At 38.2% G+C, this 18,741-nt stretch overlaps 3 protein-coding genes across 4 annotated transcripts; all 3 read left to right on the plus strand.

Annotated features, from left to right (window-relative positions):
* The first annotated feature begins 6,959 nt into the window (after positions 1-6,959).
* On the plus strand, positions 6,960-16,505 carry LOC110856519 (zinc finger protein Xfin). Of its 2 annotated transcripts, none has more exons than XM_022105002.2 (17): positions 6,960-7,160; positions 7,273-7,723; positions 7,810-8,100; positions 8,174-8,521; positions 8,625-8,735; positions 8,803-8,830; positions 10,004-10,400; positions 10,750-11,086; positions 11,219-11,344; positions 11,423-11,444; positions 13,246-13,591; positions 14,159-14,493; positions 14,716-14,830; positions 14,893-15,391; positions 15,471-15,693; positions 15,781-15,935; positions 16,295-16,505. In XM_022105002.2, the coding sequence occupies exons 1-12, from the start codon at positions 7,152-7,154 to the stop codon at positions 14,357-14,359; spliced, it is 2,667 nt and encodes an 888-aa protein (XP_021960694.1). In that variant the 5' UTR covers positions 6,960-7,151; the 3' UTR covers positions 14,360-14,493; positions 14,716-14,830; positions 14,893-15,391; positions 15,471-15,693; positions 15,781-15,935; positions 16,295-16,505. The 2 variants fall into 2 exon arrangements, with proteins under 2 accessions (XP_021960694.1, XP_021960695.1); XM_022105003.2 differs by having other exon boundaries at positions 6,960-7,147.
* A 322-nt stretch (positions 16,506-16,827) lies between these two features.
* Positions 16,828-17,795, plus strand: LOC118437741 (PR domain zinc finger protein 5-like). Its single transcript, XM_035857063.1, has 2 exons — positions 16,828-17,298; positions 17,634-17,795. The coding sequence occupies exons 1-2, from the start codon at positions 16,828-16,830 to the stop codon at positions 17,793-17,795; spliced, it is 633 nt and encodes a 210-aa protein (XP_035712956.1).
* A 6-nt stretch (positions 17,796-17,801) lies between these two features.
* LOC110856624 (zinc finger protein 32-like) lies at positions 17,802-18,736 on the plus strand. Its single transcript, XM_035857108.1, has 2 exons — positions 17,802-18,214; positions 18,318-18,736. Exons 1-2 carry the CDS (start codon positions 17,825-17,827, stop codon positions 18,417-18,419), a joined length of 492 nt encoding a protein of 163 aa, XP_035713001.1. The 5' UTR covers positions 17,802-17,824; the 3' UTR covers positions 18,420-18,736.
* The last annotated feature ends 5 nt before the right edge of the window (positions 18,737-18,741 follow it).

Genomic DNA, 18,741 nt, shown 5'->3' on the forward strand with positions numbered 1-18,741 from the left:
ATAGATCCTAATTTAATGGCATCATAAATATCGCAATTATCAATTAAACTAAAATCATGCATTTTATGATGCTTAATAAATGAAGTATTTGATTTCTCTTGTAAAGCAAACCCTCCCAGGAAAAATAATGGATATCAGCAAACAACTTTCAAATCTTAAGAAAATTGGATTTTTAAATTGGATTTTGAAAGAAATTTTGATGCGCCATGACCCTGTCTAAGAATTCTTCAAAAAGAATATAGTCAAACCTTGATGCTAACCTTTCTCCCATCGACCCAACACTCCCCCCACTTTTCGTCAAGCTCCCCCGTGTACAAAAATTTGAAACAAATCTTCAATCCTGCCCCGGTCACATCGACCAGCTGCACGACGCCGGTCATCTTTTCTGTCATGTCAGTGGCAAGCATCGTTTTGAACACGTCACTCTGGGCTGACAGGATGTTCCTATGTGCCACAATTTCTTGACCATCGCTCGTCACGAAACTGACATCCGCGCCCTTGTCACGATTCTCGAGCATGGCGAGCATCAATGTTTTAGGAATGTGGGAATATTTACGTCTCACAAGGTTGGGCGTGGGGGCCAGAACCTTCACCCCAATTTTGACCTTGAGGTGAAGCTCGGACTGGTCGCTCAAAATGAGATTATCCAAACGTGTGGGCTGCGTTATCCTCCTTAAAGCAAAATTCTGGCCAAGTACATTATTCTCGGAAAAGGAGCAGTCCACATGTTGTCCAGGAGTGTAGCGGCGATAGGGAATTTCTGAGAAAGAAGGGAAATTACTGTGACTGGAGCAATCAGACGGATCGGGCGAGGGTTCGGATCGGATGTCTGATAAAGAAATATGCGAGCCGATACAGAGTTGAGTCGGATAAGTATTTTCAGAAATCGGATCCGATTTTCGGATTTGAAAATCTTCGGTTCGAGTCACTTTTCGTATTTGAAAAATATTAGATCAGTTTGTCGGATTACAAAAGTATCCGATCTAGTTCGACCCCTTTTTCGGATTCTTAAGAATATCCGATCTAATCCGATCCGCTTTTATTAAAAAATATGGATTACTGTATCTAAAAACGGATATCCAAATGAACCAAATATTAAGAACTGTAGGAGTATTTAGCTTCGCAAAGGGCGACAAATTTTATTCTGATCATCTCCGAGCGATCGAATCTTTGAATCTTCAAAATACCCGTAAAACATCCGATCCGATCCGCTTTCGGATTAAAAAAATCCGATCCGATCCGTTTTCGGATTAAAAGAAACATCCTATACAATCAAATCGGGCGACGGATTATCCAACTGATATCGGGCTCAACCGATCCGATCACACAATATCCGGAGAATTAGTATTAATCCGTCGGATTCCAGATTTCAGATCCTAAATCAGGGGTAAGCTGGCCCATAAATCAGAAAATATACAATCCGACCCCAATCCACGGATTTCTAAGTGTTACCCCAATTCAAAAGTTGATTAGATGTATAAGAATAAACTAATTTCCTTACTACACTCCCCCTTCGTAACTTCATTCTTCTTCACGGAAATATCCACCTTGGCAAAAATCTCTTCGCTCCCGTTATACTCGATCAATTTGAAGGCCAGGGAATGCTGCAGGGTTCCATGCGAAATGAAGGAAAATTCCCATTTTGACAATATGTCGAAACTCCGGCCAGCCAGGAACATGATGGATTGACGGTTTGCCACTGAACCCATAAAACCGGAATAAACATTCCAGACAAGGGCGTACTCCTCTTCTGCTGCCATTTGTTACATACCAAACTTGTAGCTAAAAAGCAGGCATGGCTAAAATACTTTGTCAAAATACACTATTTTGAGCTTGGATTGTTGCCAGGGTTTGATTTCCTGGGGCTGTTACACCCACAAAAAGAAGAAAATCCACGTGGAAAAGGCAAAATTCAATCAAAAATACAGGGATTGTGATGAAATTAAATTTTTCTCGCTGGCAAAATACTGTTCTTTAAGAGTCGTGGAAAAATATATGTTGACATCGATAAAAAGTTAATTTCTTCACAAAACCTGAATTTTCGTAAGATTGTTGCCTTTTCCACGTAGATTTGGTCTTTGTGTGGGTGCAACACTACAGCCCCTGCAATCTAAATCCTGGTACGAACCGAGCTCAAAATACTGTATTTTCACAAAGTATTTTGACCATCCGTGTTATAAAGTTGTTAAATATCGAATTAATTAACTTACTTTGTCACCTTGTGGAACAGATTTTGACATGGTTTCTTTCTATAATCCAGCTCACAATTATGGTGAAGAAATTAAGGAAAAATTTTAGTTTGAACTAAATTTCAAAATATTAATTAATTCGTAGAGCCAATGTAAAATGGAAAAATTTATTATTTGTTTCAAGAAAAATTATTTCCCGACGAAAAACATGCGCCCAAACTAACGTTTATGAGTGAAAGGAGCAGGAGTCCTGGGGGCCATCCATATATTATGTCATCAAAAATTCTAAATTTTAGCACCCACCCACCTAGCGTGTAAACATTAAAAGATATGGAATTTTAACAATGGAAAGACCTAAACCACCCTATACACTAAAATCATGACGTAATATATGGACGTTCCCTGTGACATAAGATGGAACCAAGGGGTTATTTTTAATGTGGACCCTATGTCATGCAATTCTCGCATTAAATTGAGTCTATTTGCTTATAAGGCGTTGTGCAGAAAGGATGTGATCGGTTTGAGATGGATAAGGATCAAGGACTTACATATATCCTTGTTATGTTATTTATAGCATGGTGCATATATGTAAGTTACTGGGGGGAGGGGGAGGGGGGTAAGGGTAGAAAAATTCTCCGAAAATCGATCAAGTGCTTTATGTACGGCCCCTAAGGTGGAGGAGACATCAAGGGATCTATGACTAAATAAATATATAGTAGGAAAGGTGGAAATGCATACATGCACGGGTCCCTGACACAAAATTAACCGCAATCAGTTAAAAAGATCTGTACATATGTACATATAATATGTACATATATGGAAAATTTATCAATGGATAAAATTCGTAAATTTCCAATTTGTAGCGTTACATTTTAATCACCTTGTATATTTATAGTTAAATATACTGGTACATATTTTGTATGGAAAGTATATAAAATCAAATATTGTGATTTCAAGTTATTGTCATTTAAAAATAAGTTCGTCGCAATTATTTTTAAAATTTCACTCGAATAAATCGACCAGCATCTTGTTTCTAAATTCCGCAACCATGATCTGTGCAAAATGTCATCAAAATCTTTTCAAAAATGGCCGAGATATAGAATCAGGTTTTGGGGGTGGGGTAAATGCATACTTAGTAATTTTTCGCTGTTAGGTATTTGCCTCACTAAAAATGACAAATGTGCATTTTTTTGTTTCCGAACAGCTCCTGCGGAAAGTGGTGGGACATTTGGGAACATCGCATTGCGAGGTGAGATAAGGAGAAGCTTATGAAAATGGACATATATTTGTAGGATATACCTACCTATTTGATTTTCTGGGGTTAAGGTTCCAAATTAATTTACTAATATTTCCAATAATTAGTAAAGACTACCTCAAGAAATTCGGGACTATTTAATCGAGACGCTATATGCATAAAACTCGTCTTCGTTTTGCAACCTAGTTATTGAAATGCAGGATGCTAATTTGACATAAATCTTGTGCATGAAGTTATCCGTGCACAGTTTTTTGGATCCGAGCTCATTTATGTATGAATTTTCCATACGAGAAAAAAATTTTCCATATCACACTTTCAACAACTCGAACATGAAATTTTATCATCAAGGCACACTTTTCACAATTAAAGTATTAATATTTTTACCACTACAGGGTTGATTGGTAAATATATTCATGCTTGGATGCGGCATTTATAAAACCACCCCCACCCAAATCCACCCCCACCCCCATCAAATCCACCTCACCCCCATCCACCCCCACCCCCACCCCCATCCACTCCCAAAATCTCAAATTTCCCAAAATCTCAAATTTCCTAAAAACTCCAATTTCCCATTATCTCTAATTTCACCAAAATCTCAAATTCTCAAAAAACCTCACATTGTCAAACATATACCAACAAAACATGTCCCTCAAATTATCAAATTTCACCAAATCTGAAAAATTCAATTGTTTAAAATCTATATTGTAAGCGAGAATGTCTGTTGACTACGGAAGTGAAGTAAATTTGTCTGTGACGGAAGTTTGTTCGTGACGGAAGTGAAAACAGGGATTAAATATCTATAATCAATGTCCAATTACGGTAGCCACGCAACCCATCCCCTTCGAGGAAGCATTTTTACGGGGCTTTTGTTTTTGACATGGTCAGGTGATATGGTATGCTACCGACCTCACCATGTTTAATCTTATGAGCAGCATATAAAAGCCATAAATGTAACTTAATTCCAACGTCTGGGAAGGAATGGAACAAACTTTAAGGTTGTTGAGAGCTTTACAAACCTCGTTGCCTATTGTTACCGATTCACACAGATACTGTAAAGGCTCAAAAATCCCTGAAATTTGTGTCTACAATTTTTTAATGTGGTCTCGTCGTTACATGTCGTGAAAGAAGAGTACACAGTCAAGAGTACAGTCAATAATTTTTCTATAGACAAAAAAAAATTGAATGTAAGATTCATTTGGAAATAAAATAAAATTAGCTACATGAATGTTCCAGAACTTCAAATTCCAGAGATTTCCGTACGTCTAATTGAACAAACACTGTGCAAGCACTCATGCACAAATTGTGGGTATTTTAATAGTTTACTAGAGTAGGACCGATTCCGAACTACATTAGCTACTGCTTTTGTCCGTGGCGTAATAAGTACTAAATTTGACGAGTCCATATCAGGCTGCTTCATGACAGCCTCGTTATGAATTGTTGAACAACACTTTGGATTAACGTTGCAGACCCTTCAAAGTTTAAATTAAACCGAATAATTTGATTATAACAAGCATCCACAAAAGGACCTGGTGTAAGGTTAATGCAATCCATCACAGGACCCCGGACGATCACCCCACATACTTACCAAGTATTACCACATCTGCATGATTGCATGTCCATACATCTCTACTTTCATGAACTGCATTTTAAAAATACAAAAAGTATTTATACATAAATAAATGGAAATAGTAAAATATATTATTTTAACGCATACGAAAAGTATTGTGAACTACGACATTACTTATTAACATGATCTACGTCTTTGGCCCACACAGCCGGGTCATAGGCCTCAATGTATTCTTGAGCTATTTACATTATGTCATCAATTTTTCCTGTTGAGTTATACTTCGCAACGTGGCGTTTAATGTGAACCCAGACAAGTTCTACACATAGGGTTAAGGTCACGTTGATAAGGAGGGAGACGCAAGACTTCATGGCCATGCTCTTTTGTAAGTTGATCGATAATGTAATGCCTTGGGTTTTTTTCTTCCTTAACAATGGCCTAGACTTCTATGTTGATTAATTTTGGTGGGAATAATAGATTATTCTTCAACCAATCTTTCATTACTCCTACCTTGTCGTTGAATTTTGGTAAAATTGACATCGAGTGGTAGGATGCATTAGCCATAAGTATAATTGAACTTCTTGGGATATTGTGAAGAAAAGTTTCGAACCAATGCTTAAAATTAGGAACATCGATTTCCCCGTGATGGTCTTTATCTGTGGGTTTGCTGTTTTTTAGAACAAGAGCACCAGGAACAAACCCATCTTTGGAACCTTACATTTTCAAAAATCTTTAATTAAAATGTGTAATTTGCTTTGAGTTTAAGAGTCTTAACAGGGAACTTATGATCCAGCATTTCGTTTTTGGTCTTCATTACTTTACGTGCCCAACCCTTTACAGCCACGGCATTGCATCCAATCAACGACTCGTCCAAGTAAATCACAGGTTTCGGGGATGGTGATGCTGCTTCGCCATGCCTTGATGTTTCCTTGTTTTACAAGATATACCATAACCATCTCCCATTTCTTTCAAAAATTCCATAAAATGTATCTTGAGAAAGTCGGGGGGAGGCAATGCTTCTCTCCTTGATTTTACCTCTTATTAAGTTAAGTGTTGGGCAAATTTTTCATGAAGAAACATTATTAATTCTATATGTATGCTATGGATTCTTATAGAAAACATTTTGATATTTAGTTACTCGGTTTTGTAAAATTCCTTGATGCTGTTGGCGATAGAGATTTTGTGAAATTCTTTGAAATATAACTTTGGAAGGCCACTTGGTCTTCTCTTGGGTGACATGACGCCTGTTTTTGATATTTGTGAGAATGAATTTATTCCAATATTCAAAGCTTTAACTGCGACTTGTGTCGGTGTCCTTTCCAACAATTGTGGCTCTTTTTTCACGGCTCGAATAAAGTGTAGCACGTTCAAAATAAGTTTACGAGATTGACTTTTAAACCCTGTTGTCGTCACCTTATTTGGAGATTTGTAAATTGTATTTGTTAATATTTAATACATACGACAGGGTAATTCTTGAATCTAGTATATTAATTACTAAATATAATTATGTTTTATTATTATTTAAAATTAGTTCCTAATAACAACATATAACACCACGCGAATAATTGTTTACAGCACTTCCCTGTCACTCCAATCACGTGTTCAAGAGATCAACCTTCACATTTTCCAACAAGTAATTGGCAGCTAGTAGTTGCCAATGATATTTTTTCAATTTAAAAAACAAAGTTCTCCAGCCAGGGCGAAAAACAAGCCTTGTAGAGTACTTTCCTCGAGATGTTAGGAAATTTGAGATTTTGGGGACACTTGAGATTTAGCGGACATTTGAGATGCTGGTTGTCGGCGGCGGTGGCGGCTATCTTGCATCCATGTCAGCGGCGGCGGCTGCCTTGCATTGTTGTCGGCGGCGGCTGCCTTGCATTGTTGTCGGCGGCGGCTGTCTTGCACGTCGGCGGCGGCCAACTTGCATCATGATAGCGGAATTCACTCAAAACCGGAGCACATTCAGCACTGCTGAATCAGCAGCTGACTAAAGAAAAACTCTGCTAAATTATTTTGTTTTTCATCAGTAAATCTAAACAAAAAATTTAGTCAGTTCAAACAGTTACATAATTTTCACTTTCGTCACGTCATTCAACACATAATACGTATTTATTTACGTAGATATGTAAATCATTTACAGTAAATGAGAGTAGTAATACCTAAATCTAGATATATTTATATACAATTCCCTTCCACTCACATTTAACAAAGTAAGAAATATAAATACATATAAATTCTAAACAAATATTGCATTTCTTAAACAGATAATGCCGAAAGAACACGGTTTTTCTACTTTTACGAAAAATGGGACCGGACACATTTTGCGAGACTTACTTTCCTCCACGGTCCGTCTCCACAGGTCAAATTTTGTCCCCCCAACGCATCCCCTGAAACTCGAGGAGGATTACAACTCATCCCCAGAAATACCATCGCCCTCTTGTTCAATCTGCACCGAATCTGGGACAAATCTGCACGCTCTCGCCGTCCAAGAAATGGAAATCCTTGCCAAATTCGTGCTAAATCAGGAGCAAATTTCTCTCATTTTACAAACTGAAGATCATCCTCCAGTATTTTGTTGCAAAACTTGTTCCTCTGCAACCCTCTCGTTGGCCAAGTTGACCACGGAAATCGAAAATATTCCTCTTTCTCTCCGTGCCGTCATTTCCAGCAGGAACGGACTGTTCAATAAAGTGCGAAATGACTCCAAAGTTTCTGGTAAATTACAATCTACTCAATTATTACTCGTGTTGCTTGAGAGTTTAAATTTTAAACTGTAATTAATTACATATTTCCGTACATAGAATTAAGGAAGTGTTCGATCTGCTCAGAATCTGGGACAAATCTGCGTCCTATCGCCATCCAAGAAATGGAAATTCTTGCAAAATTCGTCCTAAATCAGGTGCAAATCTCCCTCATTTTACAAACTGAGGATCATCCTCCAATATTTTGTTGCAAAATTTGCTCCTCCGCGATCCTTTCGTTGGCCAAGTTGACCACGCAGATTGAAAATATCACCATTTCGCTCCGTGCCGTCATCTCCAGCAGGAACGGATTGTTCAACAAATTGCGAAAAGTAAACGGCAACATTAGTGGTAAATAAATAAATGCAAATCTGTCCAACTAATCGGGTTAAATTAATTTATGATTTTATAACGCTTAATTTAGAATTGTGTCACGAAATAGCGACCAACAATGTCTCTCCTGCAGACACGATTTCTACCAATGACGAAGCCCAATTAACCGGATGCTTTGAAGAGGATGTCGAATTCTCCATAAAAGTTGGCCCAACTTCCGACCACGACGACGACGATCTTGGCGAAATCACGTCTGATCCTCCGTACCATCCAGAAAGTGACGATTACCACTCTGACGTTGCCGTTGCAAATTCCCACGTGCTAAAATACGTGTGCAAAATTTGTCACCCCAACGCCACATTTCTCAGATGGGACACCTACAAGCGCCACATGAAGAACAAGAACATTCATCCCGACGTTTCCGATGCGGATATTGCAGGTACTATTATAAATAATTATAATTATTTATAATAGTAAGTTAAGATAAATCTTAACTACAGAACTCATTTGAATTTTGTATTTATTCATTTATGACTATTTAGCCTTTCAACCTCATTTGGAATCAAGGAAATTTGCGTGCAAAATATGTAACAAGAAATTCCTCAAAAATTCCCACCTCCTAAAACACTTGACCAGCAGGAGGGTTCATGCTGGTGAGATTTAAAAAAAAAACATATTAAAATGCAAATCTTCTGATCCTAAACAAATTTATTTGCACAGCCGCATTTAAGGAGACTGAGGATGAGCGGTGAGAATACATAAATTTCCAACAATTTTCTAGCATCTCGTTTGGCGACGTTCATATATTTCGTCATCAAAAACGTGGGGGCGGGGGGCTTCGGTCACCTATCTTGCTCATGTTAAGCTATGATTAGCAGAGTCCGGCTATGTATGTATTTTAAACTTTTTCAATAACAACCCGATCGGGTAACATATTTCGACTATTTTGCAGAAAATGTGCATTTTTTGATACTCATAAATATGTTTTTACATATTTCAGCGATTTTTTCGAAAATAAAATTCTTTTAGAGAAACCTTAGAAATTCACAATACACAAAAAATTCCGATCATCGTAGGAGTAATACCGAAACGTTTTTAGTCTGTCATTTGGAAATGTAAAAGCGTTTTTTCGTTTCTGCAGTAAAATAAGTTAAATTTGAGGTAATTTAGAGCGAATTAAAAATATCTTTTATATACATATTTTGGCGATTTGAGGAACATTTTACATAAATATTTCGGGGTTTTTAACAACACATTTAACCGGACTCTGATGATTAGGCTTGGTGGGTGGGAAGGAGAATGGTTACGTATTTTTGATCACGCAACATATGGACGTTCGATTTTGTAGTGTTTTTTTTTGATAATTGAATCTTCTTGATTTAACGTACCAGAAGGGAGTCGGCAGGGAATTATACCCCCACTAAAATTGAAATTTTCTCAGAAATTATAGTACCAAGAAATTTTGTGCAAATATAAATTTAGTAAAAAATATGCTACTCTAATTATTGGTAAATGTCACTTTCCAGTATTTCCCACATTTAGGGTCAAAATTGTCCAATAATATGTAAATTTTTATAAAAAGTCCCCCGAGATGGAAGTTATTTTGGCATAAATATCGGAGTATGGGAAATACTGTCAATTGACATTTACCAATAATTAGAGTAGCATATTTTTTACTAAATTTATATTTGCACAAAATTTCTTGGTACTATAATTTTTGAGAAAATTTCAATTCTAATTCCCTGCCAACTCTCTTGTAGTACCTTAATACAGGATAATTTGATTTCCGACAACTTTAATTCAGCTTGATTACAAAGATTTTTTCACCTTGAAAAGAACCATTTTTAAATCCGGGGTATCGACTTTTTACATTACGTAATTCATTGACGGCCCCTTATATCAAGTTCTCATATTTTTCTAGACCCGTCCCCCCTCCAAAACGGAACCATCCATTTCCATGTCCGAAATGTGACAAGAGTTTCACCTCGCTCGACGGGGTACGCCAACACGATCGCAGATCTCACGAATGGCGAATCCCTTACCGCCGGAAGTGTACCCTTTGTCCGAAAGTCTTCTCAACATTGGCCTTTTTGCAAAGGCACATGAACAAAGCGCACAATGTTCCAACCCCGCAGCAAGAAACGAGTCATTCCTGTCCCATATGTTCGAAAATCTTGGCCACCCCGGAGAGCAAGCAGCGTCACGTGGAATCCGTCCACTTTCCGGACAAGACGTCCTGCCCGTACGGATGTCAAGTCAAGATTGACTCGGAGGATGAATGGGTGACGCATTTGGAGGGGTGTGACTCCCCAAAAATGGTAAAAAAAAATCCGAAATGAAGGAAATATATATATATTTTCTATCCGAGACTTTTTCCGACATTTCGGTTGCACAAATACCGAATCTGAATATTTCTTTTGACAAAATATATTTCGGTTGAAGAAATTTCCACCCGAACCGAATCCTCGGAGTTGTTGTTGCCCTAGAAAAAATAGGTAAACCCCACCGAATGATTCTCAGATGGGGAACGTTCACATATTCGGTTATCAAAAGACGCCAATTGTTTAGGTCACCCGACCATCTTATCCTTAGCACGACACGATCTTTCATTACGTAATTTATGGACGGCTCCTTAACCTGATTCTTTTTTTAAAAATTCTATATTAGCGTGCAGAATCGGAAAGCGCGTGCAAATATTGTCCCGCCGTGTTGCGCAGTATGCTCCTGGAGATAGAACACCGCCTGCGCGTACATCCCGAAAACACGAGCTTGTGCCCCATTTGTGAGCAAAGATTTACCCGTAAAGTTGTCCTCAAATGGCACCTTTGCACCATAACTGGAAACATTGGAAATACGGCGCCGAGAAAGGTTATAAATTCCGAAAAATCGAAATTTGTATGCACCATTTGTCAGCCGAACGTCACCTTTGCCACGTCGAAGGCCCACGTGCGTCACATGAGGAACAAGAATATTCACCCGGACATTGCTGCTGCGCATGCTTCCCGTGAGTTTCAAATGTATTCATCGCGATTTAGAAAATTAGCAAAAACTTTTGGTTTAATCACAGTTTAAGTAATTTAGCACGTGCCAAATTACCCTAATTAATAAGGATAATGTCTTATTCCTCTTTTTTTAGAGGTCAAAGCTCGTTTACCATCGTTCAGAAAATTTCCGTGCAAAAAATGTGGCATAAATTTCTCGCGCAGTGACCATCTCGTCCAGCATATGATGAATAAAAATTTGCATTCCGATATTTCCCAGGGTAACTAGATTTATATATTACGAAATCCATTGAAAAATATGTATGCATTAGAAACCCACGTTAAATTTTGCTCCACAGCCGGATCTATGGCGAAGACGGGGTGAGTGCAAATTTTCATATTTACAGCTCGTTCAGCAAAAATATATGTAGAGGCAAAAAAAAATCTGAAAGGTTGTCCGGTAAAATTCCATAAAAAATAAAAATTGAAATACTGATGTCTGTTTTGTATTCTCCGCAATTTTATTTTATTTAATTAAAGGAAGAAATCTGACGAGGGAACCTTTTATAGTGCCCGGAGCTCCCAGCATATCCACTATATACATTACACGCAGTTTTTAATACTAGTCCTATGATGTGATAAAATCTCCGTGTCAAAATGACATTTGGTCCAGTGGTGACGATTTTAGTGACGCACGGAACGGTCATTTTCGCCATGCTTTTGGTAGCGGAGGTACCCGGTCACCTCTTCACTACACGTCCCCGCTTATCTCACTGAAATCTCAACTCATTTATTCACCGGTGAGACTGGCATCTAATTTAACTATGTATATTTACAATATGTAATACATATTATAATTTATTTACTATTTACAAGTTTTCAATATTGTTTTTTCCTTTCAAATATATGTGTTGGAGTTTAAAAACTATGCGAAAAAATACAGCAACTTCTTATGAATTTAAACAAGTAGAGGGATTTGTTCTTCAAAAAATGCGCGTGAACATTTTGTAACTTTTAAATTCGAAAAGGAAAAAATATTGATGAGTAGTAAATTGTAATTATATTTTAAATACAGCTAAATTAAGTACCAGTGCGCTCAATGAGTAAATGAGTTAAGAATTCAATAGCAAAATTAGGAGCGTGTGGCGAAAAGTAGCTGCGCTATTGAAATCATGGGAGAAGGTGACCGTTCGGCGCGTCACTAAAATCGTCACCGCTTGACCAAATGTCATTTTGACACGGAGATTTTGTCACATCATAGGACTAACTAGTCCTATGATGATTTAATACTAGTATTAAAAACTGCGTCTAATGTACATACGGGATATGCTGGGAGCTCCGGGCACTATAAGAGGTTCCCTCGTGAGACATTATGTTGAGTCTGTTTTTGTTAATCTCTAAAAATTTAATCGCTACAATGTTTGCAATTTCTTATTGAAGATAACGCTCGTTTCTTTTAAATTTAATTCCTTTAATCTACCTATTCTGTTTTGAGCCTATTTACATATGTAGTATGTACTCAGGACGGATTTTTCAGGCAAAAACGAGAAAACCAAACTTAAGTAACATTTTGGAATTGATTTGAAGGCACATTCAAGTAATTTCAATGATGCTTTCGTCGATGCTTAATTCTAAAAAGACCTAGGTGCAGTCGATGCTTAATTCTAAAAAGACTTAATTGCAATTCTAAAATTAAGAAGCGTTAATTACTTATCGTTAAAATCGCAGTATAAGAGGAAATTAAAATATTTTGGCCCGATCCGTTCATGAGCTTGTTTTTCAAATTTCCAATAACCTGTCGGGATTGGCTCATTGGCCTAAGTAAAAAGATATATTTCACACAATATTCGATTTAGTTGAATATAGCCGCCGAGAAGCACACCCCCTGAAAGTGTGGTTTTTAAGTTTAATATTTTCCATTACTACTGAGCGTATCAGGCCAAAACATTCTAAACTAAATTTCCGCTTATAGTTCGATTTTAAATAAGTGATTAATTTATAATTTTAGAATTGCAGTCAGGTGGTTTTAGAATGTTTTTGTGTACTTAGGTCCTTTTAAAATTAGGCATCGACTGCACTTCGGTTTTTGTAGAATTACTTAAAAATCCGTCCTGAATACTAGGCTTCAGTTCCGAACCTGTTAACGTGACCAAGCATTTACAAAGTTTATATTGTTTTACAGACGTGACCCTCTCGACGAGAAAGATATTCCTTACCTCAACCTGCACATGCGCTCCCTTCATGGCGCTACTAAACGGAAATGCTCCCTTTGTCCGAAGCAGTTTACACACGGGGCAACGTTGCGGGTGCACATGCAGCAATGCCACAGCCTGTCAGTGCCCAATAACAGGTCACGTTATCCTTGCGAAATCTGCACGAAAACCTTCGCCACAAACGCGAAGGTCCTTCTGCACGTTGAGGTGGTCCATTTTTCCGACAAGACGTCCTGTCCGTACGGATGTGAAGCCAAGATTGACTCGGTGGCTGCCTGGGTGACGCATTTGGAGGGGTGCGACTCACCAAAAATGGTAACGCGGAATATTTCAAAATTCTCAGCAAAAATCTCTACACTCTTAAAAATAATGTTACCTTTTTGAAAAGTAAATGCAATCTTAATAAAATAGTTTGTATTTAATTAATTAGTACGGGCACTTATGTAAAAGGGAACCGTAACAATGGTCAGCAATCGATTTCTTTCCGAAGTATTAATTGACAAATAATTTAGTAGAACTTTAACTTTGTCATTAACATCAGGTGCAAAATCACGTTTTCGCCAAAATATTTGTCTAAACCAAACCCTGCATTTTTTCAATGCTTTTACTTAACATTGCCTTCAGAAGGATGAAATAAGGTTTATTTAATGAATATCTGTGTTCATACTCTTCATTTCATGCTCATCATGAGTTTGCAAAAAGTGATACAAATATTTGCCAAGTTTTTTGCAAATTTCCAAAGAACAAAGCTCACTCTGGAGTTCGTACAGTTCACATAGTTAAAAATTTAGAGAAGATTGACTTTTCAAAATGGTAACATTATGTTTACTTAAAGAGTGTAGACAAACTATATCTGATTTTCTGTTGTACATATTTTCATAGAATTCAGAATCGAAGTTCGTCTGCAAATTTTGTTACGCCGTGTTCCGCAACACTTTTCTTCAGATGGAACACCACGTGCGCCAACATCCTGACCAGGCTTTCTTTTGTTCCGTTTGTCGACAGGGATTTATCCGTCAAACCGCCCTTCAAACTCATGCGAAGAATTGTAAAATCATCAATTGTAATTCATTAAATAATTGAAAAATAAATGTGAAAATCCGAGCGATATGAGTACCTGCAAGAGTCTAAGCCTTCAGAGCTCCGAGGGTAGAATGAGTAAACTGCAAAACTGTCATTGCGTGTGGGGTGCAGCATCGGTTACGCGCCCGGTTAAGGTAACAAATGAAAGGATGTTTATTGGAGATGTACTATACTAAAATTGAACAAGATATGTACTGTGTGGGTGGAGCTTAGCTCGTGAAAAACCCAGTGTTGCGCCTCACTTAACAGAGAACTGAGGCGCAACACTGGGTTTTCACGAGCTAAGCTCCACCCACACAGTACATATCTTGTTCAATTTTAGTATAATAATCTACCCCTATGATACTTCCTCTTAGACAAGTGTAACTCATCAACCTCTAATATTTATTACTTCATCACGGGGAACCTCCTAATCTTTTAAAATCATGATCCTCGACTAAGTCATAAGTCTCCCTTGAAAAATTAAACCAGGTAAAATTTAATAAGTGGTAAAATTTGCTGCTAGAATGAAAACAAATTCGCTCATTTGGCAGAAACTTTGTTCGGATGAAAAATAATTCACCTCGGTCGGATCGGGATACATAACTGTGATCGGTTCCCGCTTGCTCGGATGCTCGGATAACTTCACGCACATAAAATAAACACAAGTTTTTTTACATATGACATATGTAATTTACTTTCGTCGGCAATAATTAATTGCCACTTTAATTAAATTACAATCCCCATCTCAGATAATTAATTACTTGAATTAGTGAAGATTCATAATGTCCCTCGTTAAGAGTTGCATTTTCTGTCCGCACGTTCCAACTTCTTTTACGAAACCACAAGGAAGTGACGATTCGATTAAGAAAACGATTAATTTCGTCACTAAAATTTTGGACGTGGGGGATCATCTCCTTGGCGATGTGAAGAATCTGGGGACGACCGGTTTTTGTTCCGAGTGTGCCTTAATTGTTTCCCAAGTTGGCGAAATTTATGGAAAATTGGCACCATTAATTGACAAAATTCAGCAGAATTTAAAATCTAAAGAAGGTGATGGATTAATTGTTTTTTAAATTGTTAAATAAGGCAAATATGTATGACGTAATATGATTTCTGCTTCTTTCTGTAGGTCAAGTTTTGATAAAAGAAGAAAATGAGGAGTCCGAGGAAATCGCCGTGAAATGTGAAAGGCATATTCAAAACATATTGGAAGATGATGATTATCCGCAAGATGGTGAAGGTGACGACGCTGAATGGTCACAATTACGCATTGTTGACCAAAAAGAGGACGAAGATGACGATGACGAAGGAGAACTTGGACGTGATCCATTAGAAAATGATGTCAATCCAAGGTTCGTCTATCCATTCATATTATCATAATTAGCAATTAAAACAACTAATTATTTAACTAAACTTACTAAACTAATGCTTATACACAGCTCAAGGGGATCGTCACGATGTTCTTCCCCTGGTCCAATACCTACGAAGAAAATTAAGATTGCGTTCGCAGCCACTCAATCACACTACCCACTCCTCAGATCCGGAGTTTGCAACATTTGTGGTGAAAAATCGAAGGATTTATTTTATCATCGAGGTAAATACGTATAAAAGATTGATTTATCCATGTGTATAAATAGGTTGTACGGTACAACTTGTACCGCATACAAGGTGGTATAAATGGCACGCAATTACATGGAAAGTTTGTCAATCAGAAAAATTCGTAAATTTCCATAAGTTATCGAAATTTTGCCCCTGAAATATTTCTTCAGTTTTGATAATAATTAATTCAAATTCCAAATTTTATAACTAATGTCGATTTAGGGGCTTTTCCCATTGACCAATTTTCCTGACATTTACATAAATCACCCTGTACATTATTGGAAAATCGGACATATTTTCCTACAAACTTGACCATTGAGCTTACTTATTACCAAACTTTCTAAATAAATACAGGCGTAAAAAATCACGACCTCGCCCACGAACTCGAAGTCTATCAAAACAACCAAGAACCCAGCCCCCTGTGGTCTGCTCGACGCCATTGTCCCCTCTCCCTCAAGTGCCAATACTCCACCACAAACCCGGCATATATGTGAACCCACATCCTCAAAGAAAAACATCGCCCTCAAACCCACACCTGTCCCGTTTGTGGGGACGTTTTCATTTTGACCGAACTCTTCAATACGCACCGGATGCTACACGATCAGCAAAGTTCCGTCGTCTGTCCCACCTGCGGGATAACCTGTCCCTCCGGATCGGCTTATCTGACCCATAAATCCGTCACCCATGGGAAAATCCGTGCCAGAAAAGTTGACCTGCCCCCGCCACCCCCAGCCCCCAAGAAAATCCGGGGACGGGAATGCCCAATCTGTAAAAAAAGATATTTCGGCCAGGCCAGATTTCAAATGCATGTGCGCAGCCATGTGCCCCACAAAGAGAGGAAACTTACCTGTGAATTCTGCCCTTTTTCCATGATAAGTCCGGAAAGGATGGCGATTCACATAATTACAAAGCATGAGGACGATCCCAACTTGGAGAAAAAGTGGAAATGCGACCTTTGCGAGGATAAAAAATTTGCGTCCAAAGTCGTGTTCGAGCGGCATAAAGAATTACACAAGAAATTCGATAAGAGTGGGAGGACGTTGAAATGTGAAGTTTGCGAGTATCCATTCCTTCCGGGAGATCAAGATAAGTTGAAGAAGCACATGGAAAACTTTCACGATAAGACGAAGAAATCGGTCAATCAATGCACCGTGGAAGGATGTGAGTTTACATCGCGGCAGAAATTCCAAATGCGACGCCATGAAGGGGACGAGCACCCAGAGTTGCTAATTTATTCGTGTGGCCCCTGTGGAAAATCGTATTCGAGTCCAGTTTTGCTAGAAATTCATACAAGAACGCATGGAACGGGACCGTTTGGTTGTTCCGTTTGCAAGACAGTTTGCCCCACGGGAAATGAGGTATGTACATACGGGGGGAAGAGATTTGTACCTATTTTATGCGCCATTTTCACATTTCAAGTACCAGTGACGTTCTGCGTCTTGGGGGACATGTTAAATCTACATCTGCGACTCCTTCATCTTAATATTTTATTAATTCTTGTCTGCACCGGTATAAATTTTTCAGGAAAAATCAAAAACCCTAGCAAATATATTTTTGATTCCTGAAAAATTTAAGATACGAGACACCAAATCCCCATTTTTATAATAAATCATCGCATTTGCATGTGGTAGATTTAGCACATTCCTCAAGACCCATAGCATCACTGAATATTACACAATTTTGTCTCTTATAGCTCGCCCAACATCTCGCCCGCCACAACGGCGAATCCATCCATCCCTGCGACCAGTGCGACCTCCTCTTTCGGAATATTAGTCTGCTAATCAAGCACAAAATGGTGAAACACAACGCGCCACCCGGCCCCACCCTTGTTCCCTCTGTGCAAAAAAGTTTATAACGCCGAGCGAACTAAAACAACACACCGAAATGCAACACCCGCTCCCGAACGCGCCCATCTTTTTGTGCCCCCACCCCCAATGCCCCCTCAGTTTCAGGACGGAGCGCCATTTGAGCGGCCACCTTAAGCGGGTACATTCCACCCAGAAAAAAGATGAGTGCACGTTTACCTGCGAAATTTGCGGATTCAACACAAAAGAGGGGAAGTCCTTGAAATTGCACATGCTCCGGACGCACGATGATAAGGCGGAGCTCGAAAAAGCGAAGAAACACCGGTGCTACTTTTGCGATAAGATGTTCCTCACGTGGGGCGAGATTCTGCTCCACTTTTCCATCCATACGGGCGAGAGGCCATGCATTTGTCACGTGTGTGGAAAAGATTTCACCCAGCCGCACACGTTGAAGGCACATTTTAAAGTGGTGAGTGAGTAAATATTTACATATTTAGGGCATGCTAAATAGCACTTTGTTAATCAGTTTTTGAAGCGTATTTTGAAAATTGAGTGGTGTTTTTTTCTTGCAGCATAAAGAAAATGGGACATTTTTTCCAAAACCGGACGATTTTTTTGGTATGAAGAAGGAAGTCGAGGGGGCTGAAGAGGCGCTGGAGTATTTTATGCCTTGAATTAACCTTAAAATATTTTATAACCGTCTCCTTACCAAAAATTAAGTAGATAGATTCCTCCCTTAATTTTAGCCATACAGTATGCATGCATGTATGCATGCATTTAGAAATACATACATAGTAAAAATGTTGATGCATATACATATAATGTGCGTGAGACAAAAAGGTTCCAAATTACCACTCTCTTTTTGCTTATGCATATGCAAAAAAAAATAATAAAAACTTCATTTGTTCGACAGATCAAGAAGGTTTTTTTTTTAATTTGTGATGAAGTAAATAAATACATAATAATAACAAAAATTATTTTACAACATAAATTCTG

Source organism: Folsomia candida, unplaced genomic scaffold, assembly GCF_002217175.1.
Source record: "Folsomia candida strain VU population unplaced genomic scaffold, ASM221717v1 Fcan01_Sc016, whole genome shotgun sequence".
In the NCBI taxonomy this organism is placed as follows: domain Eukaryota; kingdom Metazoa; phylum Arthropoda; class Collembola; order Entomobryomorpha; family Isotomidae; genus Folsomia; species Folsomia candida.

Excerpts from the sequence above, each read along its gene's own strand:
- LOC110856519 (XM_022105002.2), top strand. Across the intron at positions 8,736-8,802 it reads CAGCAGGAGGGTTCATGCTG|CCGCATTTAAGGAGACTGAG; the intron begins GTGAGATTTAAA and ends TTATTTGCACAG. Across the intron at positions 10,401-10,749 it reads GGTGTGACTCCCCAAAAATG|CGTGCAGAATCGGAAAGCGC; the intron begins GTAAAAAAAAAT and ends ATTCTATATTAG.
- LOC118437741 (XM_035857063.1), top strand. The coding sequence starts at position 16,828 with ATGGCGATTCACATAATTACAAAGCATGAGGACGATCCCAACTTGGAG. Across the intron at positions 17,299-17,633 it reads TTTGCCCCACGGGAAATGAG|CTCGCCCAACATCTCGCCCG; the intron begins GTATGTACATAC and ends TGTCTCTTATAG.
- LOC110856624 (XM_035857108.1), top strand. The coding sequence starts at position 17,825 with ATGCAACACCCGCTCCCGAACGCGCCCATCTTTTTGTGCCCCCACCCC. Across the intron at positions 18,215-18,317 it reads TGAAGGCACATTTTAAAGTG|CATAAAGAAAATGGGACATT; the intron begins GTGAGTGAGTAA and ends TTTTTCTTGCAG.